Genomic DNA, 14,222 nt, shown 5'->3' with positions numbered 1-14,222 from the left:
TGGTGTGTGTTTATTATGGTAACCATGCAATATTGTATCATATGCAATCACAGTGCGTTTTAAGGTTTATCTGTACAGGCTTTTCAGTATGGTTTTCCCTTCCTGGAGGAGACCATTGAAACACTTTTTCACAGTAGGATTCATTGATCTCCTTTCCCTGACGTTATTAGTTGTGCATATGAATTGAAACAAACAAACCCAGAACTCCAAATAATCGAAAGAACAAAAGAAGAACCACCTGCACTCTCAGCATCCAGAAATAATTACATTTTGGTGTTTTCTTCCAGGTTTTTTCTCCCTGTATGTTATGTACATGCATTAAAAAAAAAAAAAGATGCTGTGCTTTGTCCTGTAGTGTTTATCTTCTCCTAAGTACCTACATCCATACATCCATTGTCCTTAGATAATTTCTAAAAATGGTTTTGAAAGAGTTGTTTTGAGAGCTGCTTTATTATTCTAGAAATATGCCATCATATATTTTAATCATTCTATTTTTTGGAACATTGTTTCAAGTTTAAAAAAAAAAACAACTCCTGGACAGAAGTGTGAATTACAGCTCCTCTTCTGACTTTTCCTGCTGAGGAAACCTATTCTTTACCTCCCAAGCTTCAGTTTCCTGATTTTATTTTATTTTTTTAAAGATTTTATTTATTTATTCATGAGAGACACAGAGAGAGAGAGAGAGGCAGATACACAGGCAGAGGGAGAAGCAGGCTCCATGCAGGGAGCCCAATGTGGGACTCGATCCTGGGTCTCCGGGATCAGGCCCTGGGCTGAAGGCGACGCTAAACTGCTGGGCCACCCCAGCTGCCCGAGTTTCCTGATTTTTAAAAATGAGACTGATATGTTCCTTAGCAGTTGGAGGGTTAAGTAAAATGATACTTAGAGATGTACCTCACACAGTCCCAGGCCTCACAGGTGGCTGCCAGCTAATGTTCCTCATCCAGATTCTGGTGTTCATGGCCAGTTGTGTTTCCTTTCTCTCTGTTTCAGTGATAATCTTTCACCATGCAGCGGAAGAAGGTAGATAACCGAATTCGGATTCTCATTGAGAATGGAGTGGCTGAACGGCAAAGGTCTTTGTTTGTTGTAGTCGGGGACCGAGGAAAGGATCAGGTAAGACCTGGTATACTTCTTGACTGAGTTTGTGTCTTATCCCGAGGAGACAGCTTGTTACTGGCCCTCTGCCGTTTCAGCACATCATAGCATTAAATCCCTTTGACTGGTTTTCTTTGAGTAAAATGCCTTGTGGGGATCTAGGGGTGGACTGAGCATGAGGTTACGTGTGTGTGACCGGGCTTCTAGCTCCTGCCTGTGCACTACTTGCCTGGTGACCTGGGGCGCTTCCCTTTCCGGGCCCTCAGTTTTCTTTCTAGATCTGTCAAATGAGGTCTTGGGCCTGGCAGTCTCTAAGGTCTCTTTTGGCCCTGAGATTCTGAGATTTCTTCCTTTGGCAGGTGGTCATACTCCATCACATGTTGTCCAAAGCAACCGTGAAGGCTCGGCCTTCAGTGCTGTGGTGTTATAAGAAAGAGCTGGGGTTTAGCAGGTAAGTTTGGCCCTGAGTGTCCCATACCACTTAAAATTCCTGCTCCTTAATTAAGTGCCAGGCAGGGATTCCCTGACATGGTTTTTCAGGGGTCATCAGGGAAGTGCTACCTCTGAGGACACTTCCAAGTAGAGAAAATGGTAGAGCTGATGTCCTTTCTTCATTCCTGACAATAAGTTTCAAATCCATTCCATGCTCTATATAGAGTCCCCAGCTCAATTCCTTGCTTTCTGCCTGTGATTTTCTTTTTATTTCCCTAAGCTGATCATGCCTGGCTAATACAAGTGCCTTCAATTGCCTTTTTCCATCGTAGATTTCCTCTGCATTTTCAGTCTCTTTTTGCCTTTTGTTTCTGAGGAGGATGTGCTTCCTCCCATGTCCACGGAGAACCCCTTCATCTACTCTGGATCTCTTCTCTCACTTCTTTCAGTACCTGAATCCTCTTTCATCTGCCAGCCACTTCCATACCGCTTTGAAACTTGCTCTTTTTTCCTGTGAATATACTCAGCTCTCCAATCTCAAAAAAAAAAAAGAAAAGAAAAGAAAGAAAGAAAGATTAACTGCATACCGCGTTTTATATCTGTCAGGCTCGCATTTTCTTTCACTTTTATTGCCACACACCTTGAAACAGAAGCCTCGTGCACTTCTAGTGACACTGTCTTTGCTCACTGGCTTCTGCTTCCATCATTGTGACCAAATTGTGCTCTTCAAAGTCATGGCAGCCTGATACTTTACACAACAGCTTTTTTCCCTCTTTCTTCTTCTTTTCAGAGCTCTTTCTCCACCTGTTCAGTGTTGTGTCGGACAGTTGGCCCTTCTCTGATTTTCTGAAGCTGCGGTAGTCAAGACTCCTAGTTGTAAATAGCAGACCTCTGACACAACCAGGCTTAGGCACGAAGGGAGTGTATTGAAGTCTAGGAGATACCTACGGGGCTGAGATTGCAGCTCTGCCTCGGAGCATGTAGACCCAGAGCGCTAATGCTCCCAGTTGTTGCTCGGTCTCAGCTCTGCTTGTCTGCTCTGTTCTTTGCTGCTACAGCTCAGCTTTCTGTGTTCTTTTGTTCCCATGGCAGAAATAGCAGTTGGGGTCCAACAGTGTTGGAAATCAGTATTTCTCCCCAAATTCCTGTGGAAAGATGCCCACCCCTGGGCTGAGGAGATGGAATCAGTCCATCTAGTAGAAACCTGGTAGTTCTGCCCCATAATTTTGTGTCTGGGGGAGTTTGGGGTGCTGAGTCCTGTTCCTCAGCAGATAACCCAGTGTGTGGTCACTTCAGAAGTGCACTCCTTTCTTGGCCTCTATGATGCTTTCTCAGACTGCTTTCTCCAGCCGTTCTTTTTCTTGATCTTATCTCCTCTACCTTCAGTCCAGCTAGTGTGTGTGTTTCTGTCCTTGGGCCTCTCCTCTCTCCTTTATCCCAAGTGTGTTTGTCTCTGATGTTGACTCTGAAATGGAATCTCTAGCCCTGGCTGCTCTGTACCGTGGATATTCCCTGCCTTTGCACCTGCTGCCTCCTCTGCTTGGGATGCCACTTCCACCTCTCTGGCATCATCTTCTGAAATGTTCCCCAGTTTTGAGGGCCTGTCTCCTTCCCCAGACTTTCCCCCTGAACCCTGTAGTCACACCTTGAGGCGCCTCCACCCTCATCGGTGCCTGCTGGTTATCCTCTGTTCTCCTTCCCTGGGAATATGCTCATTTGCACACTGGTCTTGTTTTACTTCCATGTGGTAAGTTCATTTAGTTAGGAGGCTTCTCCTGCTTATCTTTATATCTTCATATTTTTAGATGATCTGGCATGTTTGTACTAGGTGCTCAGATAATAATTTGTTGAGCTGAATGCATTGTTTGACAGGCTCTAAGATTGTTTTAATTGTACTTAGTTCCAAAGGCTAAATTTGATTAGTTACCATCCTTTCGTCTTAACAGAGACTTGATTCTGCCTAGAAGAAACTAGGTTTTGAGTAAATCGTTTGCCTTTAAAAAAAAAAATCTATATAAAAGCTTTCTTGGAAGAAATATGAAAAATACAGACAAATCACAAAGGTGAAAATAAAAGCACTCATCTCAGTACGTGGGGCATTGTTAGCATTTAGCTGTCTGTCATTGTGTGTAGTTGTAAATCATAATAGGTATTTTGTTGTAAATACTCTTTCATAGTTGGGCAGGTAAGTATTTTTAGTACAGATTAAGAATAAGGCGTGTTGCCTGTTTGTTAAGTTTCTGGGGCTTTTGAGTATCATGGCTGTGCAGCTGGTAAATATCAGATGGGTGCAGAATTGGGCAGTTCACAGTGTTCTGGGCACATCTGCCTTAGCTTCTTAACCTATCTGACTTCACTTGTAAAAATCTCTTCTGTGCCTCTTGTAGCTCTCCCAGGCCTTTTTAAAAAAATTTTTTAAAGATGTTATTTATTTACTCATGAGAGACACAGAGGCAGAGACACAGGCAGAGGGAGAAGTAGGCTCCATGCTGGAAGCCCGATGTGGGACTCGATCCCAGGACTCCAGGTTCACGCCCTGAGCCGAAAGCAGGCACTAAACCGCTGAGCCACCCAGGGATCCCTCCCAGCCCTGTCTTGAGGTGACTGAGCACCAGGTTCAAGCTGATGCTTATAAGTCATGGGCTAAGGCACAAGCCAGAAGTGACAGTGACAGTCACCCTGCCCAACTGCCTTTTTCACAGGTGAAGAAATACAGGCCCAGAGGGAGGGCCTTTGTTCCAGCTATTCAGTTAGAGAACTATGGTAACATTTTGATCAGTTATCATCCTCAATTCTGGAACTTTTCTCTCTTCCTGTAGAGGAAAATTAAATGACAGTTGGATAGTCAGGGTTTTTAAGACAGAAGTTTGGGATTCCTGAGAGCTCTCCAGATCCCATTCCAACCCTTATATCCTCTGTCAGTATTGTTATAGTCAGAGCTGCTCTTCAGGACTTGATCCCACAGTCTGGGGAAGGAAGTAGATGAGTTCATTAACGAAAGATGAGTAAACTACCAGTGGTCACCCTGCCTTTCCCAGGTCTTCTGGGGAGCTTCCATGTAGTGGAAGCATGGGCTTGAGACTAAGGTAATGAGGCCATCAAGGTTGGTTTCAGACTCTGGTTGAGCCAGATGTGAAGTTTAGGTCCTTCTGTTACTCTTTGGAAGTTAAGTATTTGTGGAAGGTGCCAGGACAGCATGGCAGGGTTCCCACATGCACTTAGCTCTGGCTCCCTCTGAAGCCCATCCTCTTAACTTCTCTACTCTTTCCTTCGCCTTTAAAGGGACGGGTTAGCCCTCTGGTTGCCAAGTTCCCTTGGAGCTCTGAAGGTCTGGGTGGCTGATCATTGAGCCTGTCCCCTGCTCCCACCCTTTTAGCTTCTCTTGTTAACTGGCTCTCCTGGGGTGTGTGTGTGTGTGGGGGGGTGATTGCAGTCACCGGAAGAAAAGAATGCGACAGCTACAGAAAAAAATAAAGAATGGGACGTTGAACATAAAGCAGGATGACCCCTTCGAACTGTTCGTGGCGGCCACAAACATTCGCTACTGCTACTACAATGAAACCCACAAGATCCTGGGCAACACTTTCGGCATGTGCGTTCTCCAGGTGGGTGGCTTCCTTTTGGCCTGTGCCTGGAGTCAGAGCGCGGAGGGCTCCCCACAGGAACAGGTAGACCGTAAAGAGAAAGATTCACCTACGCTGCCTCCCCTGAACATTATCAGTGGAACACCTGACCACTTTCCAGAGCAAAGTTGGTGACCCACCCCATATAAAAATAAACTTTTCCACTTAGACCAACACTTACCTAGAGATACCAAAACTGACCCAGATGCTTCACAGCTGGTTCTAACCAGCTGAAGGTGAGGAACAAAGTGCTGTGAACTTCCAAGTGACCCCACATCCCCAGATTCTTACTGGAACTGGCTGAAGACTGCAGTGAGCAGTGAGCGGTGGGACCTTTTTAACCAACCATGTGTAAACCTGTGCACTTGTGCATTCTATGCAGGTACGTGGTCAGCAGAACCACCACCACCACCGTCCAGCCCTCTTTGTAGTCCTTAAAATCCCCTCACTTTTTACCCCACAGAGAGCCCCCTGGTGCATTTTTTTCACTGGTATTCTCTTGCCAGTTGAGTTAATAGACTAAGTTTCATGTGTTTTTTGTTTTGTTTTGAGCTCTGGCAGTCTCTGTTTTATCCTTTGATTCTTTTACACTTGGCAGTCCCTGCACAACCCCTCCCCGAAAAAGAATTAGGCTCAAATCCCCAATTTTGGTATGTGTTTATTATATGATGTCTAATTGCACTGCTATGACTTATACATTTTAAAATGTACCTTATAAAGTGTAAGAAACGAGGGGAAAAAATCATAAATTGGAAGTTTTTTGTTTTTTGTTTTTTTCTTTCTATGTCCCGGTGGGTTGTCCCATTCTACTGGCTTGCATCCCACCTGGGAGACAAGAAAAGAGCATTTTGCCTCTTCTCACCCAACCACTGATTGGTAGGGAGTGTTCTTAGGCTGCTGCTGTTAACCAGTTGCCTGGAAGAAGGTTCCTTTAGGCAGTGGCTCCCCCACGTGGTGCAGTTGAGTTTTGTCAGGTTCTATTTGTAAACACGTCAGAAAATGAATGTGAGATATTTGTGAAATGCAAGTGTGAATCAATGAAGATGGAAGGATTTCTTCCCCAGTAGGATTTTGTCTGAGATTATTAGACACACTTGACATACAAAACCAGGTACCCCTATTCTCCAGGGCTGGGCTCACTTCTCTGCCTCTCAGGAGGGGGTGTGTGTGTGTCCATCCTGGTTAGTCAGGTGGGGACTGTGGTCTTGGGTTCATGTTCTGAGGCCCTCCTTTTACTTTATCACCTGGCCCTTGGTGAAACTTCCCTGAGGGTGCTCTTTGCATGACCAGCCCTTTCAAAAGTCTCCTTCTTGCAGGATTTTGAAGCTTTGACTCCAAACTTGCTGGCCAGAACTGTGGAAACAGTGGAAGGTGGTGGGCTGGTGGTCATCCTCCTACGGACCATGAATTCACTCAAGCAGTTGTACACGATGACCATGGTAGGTGTATGGTTTTTACCTGAACTCTGGCAATGTAGATCAAGCTGTGTTTTTGCTGTGGGCTCCTTTTAAGAATTCCTGTTGAGGCAGCTCCAGTGAGCCATCAGCATGAGCTCAGGGCTGGGAGCTCTTTGACTGCAAGTAAGGAGAAAGTCACTGTGGGGAAATGTCAGTGGCCATGACAGAGTGCCTGGGCATCTCTGAATTTCACATAGGCTTTTAGGTATATGTGCAAATTCAACACCAGTGAGATTCAGGGTGTGGTGCAGCTGTTAGGTGGTTACAGTTCTGGAATGGAATTCTGCAGAGAGCCATGTCACTGCCTCTGTCTGTGTATTGCAAGAAAGCAACCATGCACAGACTTCTGCACCAGTCCTCATCCTGTTGGATAATGAAGGAACATTTGCCAGTTGCATTCCCAGTTGGGCAAGAGCTTCGACTGTGGGAGGAGTAGTTTCCATCCAAAGCTGAGGACGCGATGAGGAGTGGGACTGCTTCTCAGTGGCTGCGCAGCTGGTCTCTGACCCCATCAGTACTGCCATATGGATATTCTTATGTTTTCAGTCATGCCCATGGTGCTGCTGGGGAATGGCATTAGGTTTGGCCTCAGGGTTTCACGAGCTGTATTTACACAGCAACCTGGACTTTCTTCAGACCTTAGTAGCTGCTTCCCGCCACCACTGCCCTTCCTATCACTTGCCACTGTGGCTCCTCTGGCTTCCTCAGGTGGCCTCAGATGTGCCCAGTATGTTCTCACCTGAGGCCTGTGCACTTGCTGTCGCTACTGGGATATCCGCTTGGCCCTCTTCCTCACTGCATTCGGGTCCATGCTCAGATACTACCTCCCCAGTGGGGTCTTTCCTCACCCCCTGTTGGGAATGTGTGACCTGCTTTATTTTTCTTCAGAGTATTGCCAACTGCCTGAAGTTATGTATATACTTGTTTGCTGTCTGACTTCCAGTGCTAGTCGCTGAACTTGATAAGATCAGGGATTTTGTTTTCCTCACTGATGCACTCCCAGATTCTGGAAGAGTGCTGGGCATTCAGTAAACACTCGTTAAATGCTTGTGAGTGAACGAGTGACCTTGTGCCCATGTCAGTTCGTGTGTCCTTCTTCCCCCCCGTCACGTGGCTGCCCACTTTTCACCTCAGAGCACCCCTTCCCTCGGTACTGCGTGTAAGTAGCCGCCCCTCTGTCATTTGCTGTCACTGCACCCTGTTTTTCATTTGTAGCATTTGCCAGAATTTTACTCATTTGTTTCCCCCCAACCAGTAGACCGTAGGCTTCATGAGAACAGAGATTATGCTTCATTAAACACCAGCATATACCCAGCATGTCTGGCACACGGTTGGTATGTGCATTTTATTGAATGAATGAATACATTTTACGATGCTGGATAAAATGTGGAAGAATGTCAGAGTTGACTTTAGGGGAAGTTTGTTGAAATAAAAAACATGGCAGTTAGTGTTGGATGATCCCCGTTCCAGCAAAGAGCAGTTGGGCCGTTGAGCACAGCAGGGTACTTGGGGTGGATTCCCAGCAGTAGCTCTGGCGCCTCCTTGATCCCAGGGCTACTTGTTAGAACTACACATTTGGACTTGGAGCCTCAGCATTGCTTTGGGATGTCTTTGTTCATGGATTTTGTTTCTTTTAGGACGTGCATTCAAGATACAGGACTGAGGCCCATCAGGATGTGGTGGGAAGATTTAATGAGAGGTAGGTCTGAGGCACACTTCCAGGCCCTGAATTGTGAGGAGCCACGGTGGGCAGGATATTTTTGTCTTGGACTCAGCTGAAAGCTGTGTTTTTGTCCGAGGGAAGGGAGCACAGGGGGCCAGAATGGTGAGATTCCTGACAGCAGTGGTGGTTGTGAAGCCAGCTGGAAGCAGTGAAAGTGAGCGGGGAGCTGGGTCTTGACCCAAGTCATTCTCCTCCCTGGCTTTTAGCTTATTCATCTGTCCAAGGGGTAATTTGTCTGGGTCACTATTTCCCAAAATGTGTTTCACAGAACACTAGTATTGTAAGAGGGACTTTATATTAAAAGGGTTTCTGGCCAGTCGTGTCTGGGAAACACTGGTAGGGTTTGTCCTGTGCGAAGATTCGCATTAGGCTGTCATAGCTTCTGAAAAGTCTTGCAGCAGCAGGGACCTATTTAACTGATCTTTTCCTAGATTTATTTGACCACAGGGCCCTTTTTTAGGGAACGCCAGTTAGCAGCCTGTGAAACTGGTGTTCCCTAAGATGCTGTGGCCTGGATCAGTGGTCCTCATCTAGCAGTCTTGCCCCTTGGGGACATTTGGCAATGTCTGGAAACATTTGATTATCATGACTTGGGGGAGAGGGTTGGAGGGGGTGGGGAATGCTACTGGCATCTAGTGAGTAGAAGCCAGGGATGCTGTTGATCAGCCTAAAATGAACAAAGAGCCCCACAGCAGAGTCACCCGATCCGAAATGTTGCTAGTGCTGAGGTTTAGAAGTCCTGGCCTTGGAGCTTGGGGCCTTCCTGGTGTTCATCTTCCCTGGTGTTTCACTCAGCAGATGGAGTAGGTTATGAGGCGGCTGTGTGCTGCTGGATAGAGTGGAAGGAAGCCTGTGAACGTAGCCTGTGAGGCTGTCTTCTTGCACTGTTGGAGGAGTTTGAACTCTAGCCAAACAAATGTTTGCCTGCATGCAGGAGTGTCTGTTAATTTCTTAAGGGAACTTTTCTCTCCTCCTCTCCGTTTTCTGTATTTTTTCTTTACTGTGGCAGAAGGTAAATTTGTTCTTGTATAGATTTGTTTCCTGTGTGACTCGTGATCCTTTGTGGGGTGGGTTTGGAATTCCCCATTTAAGAATGGCCTGAGACAGCTTGGTCCCCAGATGGTGAACCTGAGATGGTGTGGGAAGGGCTGTGTGACTCAGAGACCAGTGACGGTTGTGCACAGTAGGAGTGCTTATGACCCGTCTCAAGAGAGTTCTGGGTGTTCTTGTTTGCTGTATGAAGCACGTTCAGGTGCCTAGTAGAGGAGGCTCAGAATTCTCTTGCACTGCCGTCCAACTGGGTTTGGCTTTCTCTAGCTTTCTTAGAGACACGTGAGGGCCCAATGATTTTCCTGAAGAAAAGCCACCTTTGTTGTGTAGACATTGCCCTCCTCCTCCCGCCAAAACCTCATGACCGTTTTTGTCCCGCAGATTTATTCTCTCTCTGGCCTCTTGTAAGAAGTGTCTTGTCATCGATGATCAGCTCAGCATTCTGCCCATCTCCTCACACGCTGCCAGCATTGAGGCCCTACCTCCCCAGACCCCGGTGAGTCAGCCCCATAGTCCAGGAATCATGGTGAGGCCGTGTTTTTTGTGAGGACCCACCCTTCCATGACAGTGGCGAACCTTCTCCTCTCCTCTCTGGTAGGATGAGAGTCTTAGTCCTTCTGACCTGGAGCTGAAGGAGTTGAAAGAGAGCTTGCAGGACACCCAGCCTGTGGGCGTGTTGGTGGATTGCTGCAAGACCCTAGACCAGGTGAGTGTGATGTTCCGAACTTCTCCGCCCCAGGGTAGACAGTGCCCCGGGCAAACAGAACACGCAGAAAGCAATGGAAGCCCAGTTAGGACAAGTCAGGACATGGATCCTCCTGGGGAAGGGACCTGTTCTCTTGCTTGAACTCCTGTAGCAACAGCAGGGCTGTTCTCTGTTGTCTGTGTTCACAGCAAGTCCCAGGATTGCCTCCCTGCCCATCCCAGGGCATCAGTTCTGGGAATAGAGGGTCTGGGGTGTGGGGAGATAGGGGAGACGGATTGAATTTAAAGAGGAGTGATTTTTGCAATATCATATCTGTATTCCGTTTCAGTTAAGTTTTAATGACATAAAGGTTTTTGCTTGTGTTTTGTGTAGAAGTGAGAGGAGAGCCTGTGGCCAATTGTATTTACCCTGGTTCCAGAGTGGGGCCTGATGGGGCCCTGTGGTAGTGTGGGCCAGATCTTTAGGTACAGATAGTGGGGCCTAGCTGGGAGCTTCCAGAATGAATCTCTATGCTCACTGTGGTGACCAGGGCTGGTAAACTCAACTTCTTTGGTGGTCCCTGGGCTGTGTGGGAGCTGATTTGGCAGTGCCCAGAGGCCTTCAAGCTGTCAGGTGTGTTCAGGGTTCTGGTCTAGCCTGAGCCAAAGGAACTCTTTGGCCTCTTGGCCCTGGGTTCTGCCCTCATGATGGAAAACAGCTGCAGTGATACCTCCCATTTGGGGCGGAGTCCCAGCAGGCTGATTTCCTTGTGCATTCTAGAAATAGGAGTTACCGGCCACATAGCTCTCTCTGCAGCCCAGGCTGCAGACTCTAGGCTGCTTTGAGCCACTTCCTGCCCCCCTTTGTCAGAGAGGAAATGAAAGAGGATGGAAAAAAGGCAAGAGAGGGAAGCTGTAAAAACAGTAGCATTATAAGGAAATACATAGTAGAATCACTAAAAGTGAAAGATGTGCGTGAAAAATGGAAGATCGTATTTCTGCTTGGCGGTCCCACCCTGCAGAGACAGCTCCCATTAACGGTTTATTGTTTGTTCTTTTGGAACTTTTTCTGTGCATAGAAATGGAGATTTTAAAAACGTGCAGGGGTTACACCATATAGTGTAAGTGGTCGCCTAGTAGGCATTTGAGTTGATCCCAGCTTTTTTGCTATCACAAACAATGCTGTTAGGCCTTCTAGGATAAGTTTCCAGAAGAATTATTGGAATAGAGTGTGTGTGCATTAAACTGGGTGTCACACTAGTTCATGGAGCCAGCCACAGTGTGTGCAGATGCCTTTTTCCCTACAACTTGCCAGCACTGGCCATGGTTAAACTTCTAAGCCTACCAATTTGTGTTTTGATTTGTGTTGCTTTAATTATGAGAGAAGCAGGTATTCTTTTCCTATAATTACTGTCATGTGAGTTTTTTTGTTTTGTAAATTATTTTTTGAGGATTGGTTTTTCATTTAGCATATTGTTTTAGAACGTATTTTTAAGAAAGATTCATTTATTAGAGTGTTTGTGTGCACACATGCATGCAGGACAGGGGCAGAGGGAGAGAAGACTCTTGAGCGGGGAGCCCGATGCGGGGGCTCAGTCCCACAACCCATGAGACTGTGACCTGAGCTGAAACCAAGAGTCAGACACTCAACTGACTAAGCCATCCAGGCGTCCCAAGAATGCATTTTTAGTCCATATTTCTTCCTCTTCTATTATGTTAGTGGATTTTTCCCGGTTGTGTTTTGTTGATTTAAAACTTCTCTATAGTAAGCAACAAAAGAGCAAAATACAGTGTTCAGGCAAAAGCCAAGTCAGGATGAGCAGGACCTGGAGCTCCTGTGTGTGTGTCCATCTGGAGAGACTGGCTTCTTAGAGCTTGTCCCCTTCCTGCCCTTCCATTTGCCTGGACTTGCATCCCTTCAGTGTCTTCTTACTGTTGCTGCCTGGGTGTGCAGGGCAACTTCTTCCGGACCACAAAGGCCAGGCCGGAGCATCTGGCCTTCTTCCCAGCCTAGGCCTGTTCCCAGGGCAGACCGCAGTCGGGGAGTAGGGTTTGGCCCCTGATTAGTGTTATGGTTCCTCTCATTCAGTGCTTCTTGCTCTCGTCCTCCTAGGTGCTAGGCACTACCCTAGGCACTGGGCTTAGTGGTAAAAAGGAGGGGCACACCTGCTTCATGGAGTTTACGTATGTTCTGGTGGGTGGAGACTGGTAGTCAAGGAAACAGGCCAGTGTAGTAGAAGGTGCTGTGTACAGTGGAAGAACACAAACAGCACCAAAGAGGGATCGGGAGTGCAAGAGGTGGGCGGAGGCTGCAGTTCTGGGAGGCCTCTTTAGAAGATGATCCTAGAGCAAAGCCTTGAAGGAGTTGGGGAAATGAGCTGTGGGGCTGTCAGGAGGGAGAGTGCTTCTGGCAGAGGGGCCACTGGGTGCATAGGCCCGAAGTGGGAGTCTCTACCTGGCATGCTGGAGGACCAGCAGGCAGGCTACCTGGGCAGAAGCAGAGTGAGCAGAGGAGTAGGAGATGACAGACACAGCCATGTGGCCCTTGAGGGCTTGACACTTACTCTCTGAGAGGTGGGCACCCACTGAGGGTTTCTCATGGACAGTTTCTCAGCACAGCTGCCAGACGGATCCCCAGGCTGAATTTTAAAAGGATCCCTCTGGCTGCTATATTGTGTCTAGACCATAGAGGAACAAAGGTGGAAGCAGAAAGGCTAGGAGCCTGTTGTAGTAATGGGGGAAGACAGGATAGTGCTTTGACCAGCGTGGTAGTGGAGGACACTGATGAGGAGTGGTGGGGTTTGTATATATTCTGAAGGTAGCACTAGCAAGCTTGGCTGGTGAATCATGTGTGAGGATAAAATGGAGAAAAGCTTTTGCCCTAAGCAATTGGACAGGTAACTGAGATGGGGAAGGCTGTAGCTGGAGGAGGTGGGAGGGGGGACAGTCTGAGCAGTGTGGCAGATGTACAGGTAGAGACATGTAGGGGCAATTGCGTGGATACAGGAGTTTGATAGGGTCGGGGGGGAAGAGGTCCAGACCAGAGATGTGAATTGGGTGTTGCCAGCACCTGAAAGGCATTTAGAGCCTTGAGACTGTGAGGAGTTGACCAGGCCTTAAGAGGCCCGAGTGCGGAGCCTTGCCTCCTGGCCTGCATGAACTGGCCCCTTTGATGTAGCCTCGACGTCTCCACAGTAGTGATGGCAGATGGCTGGAACTTGGTCTTTCTCAAAGTTCACCTAATGGGATTCTCTGTTAATAGGCCAAAGCTGTCTTGAAGTTCATCGAGGGGATCTCTGAAAAGACCCTGAGGAGTACTGTTGCGCTCACGGCTGCCCGAGGAAGGGGCAAGTCTGCAGCTCTGGGATTGGCTATTGCTGGGGCAGTAGCTTTCGGGTAAGGAGGTCTTTTTCCCTCTGGGAAGTCTGAGCTCTGAGGAATAAATGTGCAGGGTAGGGGTCAGGGAACCAGGAGACTGTTCCTGGGTCTGTGCAGGCTCCTGTGTGATTTCTCTGGGTTGTGGGTTCCCGTTTAGAAACAGTGACACTGTTTCCCCCCACCCCGCCCTGAAACTGTATGTGCAGGTACACATGGATACATTCGCCAGGACCTTTGTGATCACTGTTTAAAGTTGAACACATACAAAAAGTTGGGCAGATGTACAAAAGCAAAGAAACAGGAGTAAGAAACTTTAAAACTCTTCAGGAGATGGGAATGTATATGACCATCTTTGCTGACTGTGAAAAGTACACGTTTGATTTTAATGATTTTAATGATTTTAATGATTTTGTTTGCTTTCGAGGAGCTTCATTTGAGAGTGTGATGTTCTTTTTTTTTTTTTTTTTTTTTTAAGATTTTATTTATTTATTCATGAGAGACCTAGAGAGAGGCAGAGACATAGGCTGAGGGAGAAGCAGACTCCCTGTGGGGGAGCCTGGTACAGGACTTGATCCCAGGACAGTGGGATCACGACCTGAGCGGAAAGAGGACGCTCAGCCACTGAGCCACCCAGGTGTTCCCTTTTCTGTTCTTTTGCCCTGGGTGGAAGATTTATGCAGTTGCCAGGAGAGTGTGTACTTCCAACTTCACATACAGAAATAGACCTAGAATTTACCATGTCCTCATGTGCATTGTCTTCCTTGGTGCTCCTAATCA

At 47.2% G+C, this 14,222-nt stretch overlaps 1 protein-coding gene across 6 annotated transcripts in view; it reads left to right on the top strand.

Moving 5' to 3' along the window:
* Positions 1 to 14,222, top strand: part of NAT10 (N-acetyltransferase 10) — a 37,935-nt gene that overhangs the window by 1,707 nt on the left and 22,006 nt on the right. For 2 of the 6 annotated variants that reach the window (XM_038563050.1, XM_038563051.1), the window contains exons 2-9: positions 994 to 1,116; positions 1,458 to 1,549; positions 4,964 to 5,135; positions 6,470 to 6,592; positions 8,248 to 8,309; positions 9,765 to 9,879; positions 9,982 to 10,089; positions 13,330 to 13,463. In XM_038563050.1, the coding sequence (XP_038418978.1) occupies positions 1,009 to 1,116; positions 1,458 to 1,549; positions 4,964 to 5,135; positions 6,470 to 6,592; positions 8,248 to 8,309; positions 9,765 to 9,879; positions 9,982 to 10,089; positions 13,330 to 13,463 (914 nt within the window). In that variant the 5' untranslated portion in view covers positions 994 to 1,008. Of the gene's footprint in view, positions 1 to 993; positions 1,117 to 1,457; positions 1,550 to 4,963; positions 5,136 to 6,469; positions 6,593 to 8,247; positions 8,310 to 9,764; positions 9,880 to 9,981; positions 10,090 to 13,329; positions 13,464 to 14,222 lie in introns of those variants that run through there. The other 4 variants (XM_038563054.1, XM_038563055.1, XM_038563052.1 and 1 more) reach the window with 3 other exon arrangements.

This window comes from Canis lupus, chromosome 18 (genome assembly GCF_011100685.1).
Source record: "Canis lupus familiaris isolate Mischka breed German Shepherd chromosome 18, alternate assembly UU_Cfam_GSD_1.0, whole genome shotgun sequence".
Classification (NCBI taxonomy): domain Eukaryota; kingdom Metazoa; phylum Chordata; class Mammalia; order Carnivora; family Canidae; genus Canis; species Canis lupus.
The sequence above is the reverse complement of the archived record's forward strand: the minus strand, read 5'-3'. Positions and strand labels throughout refer to the sequence as shown.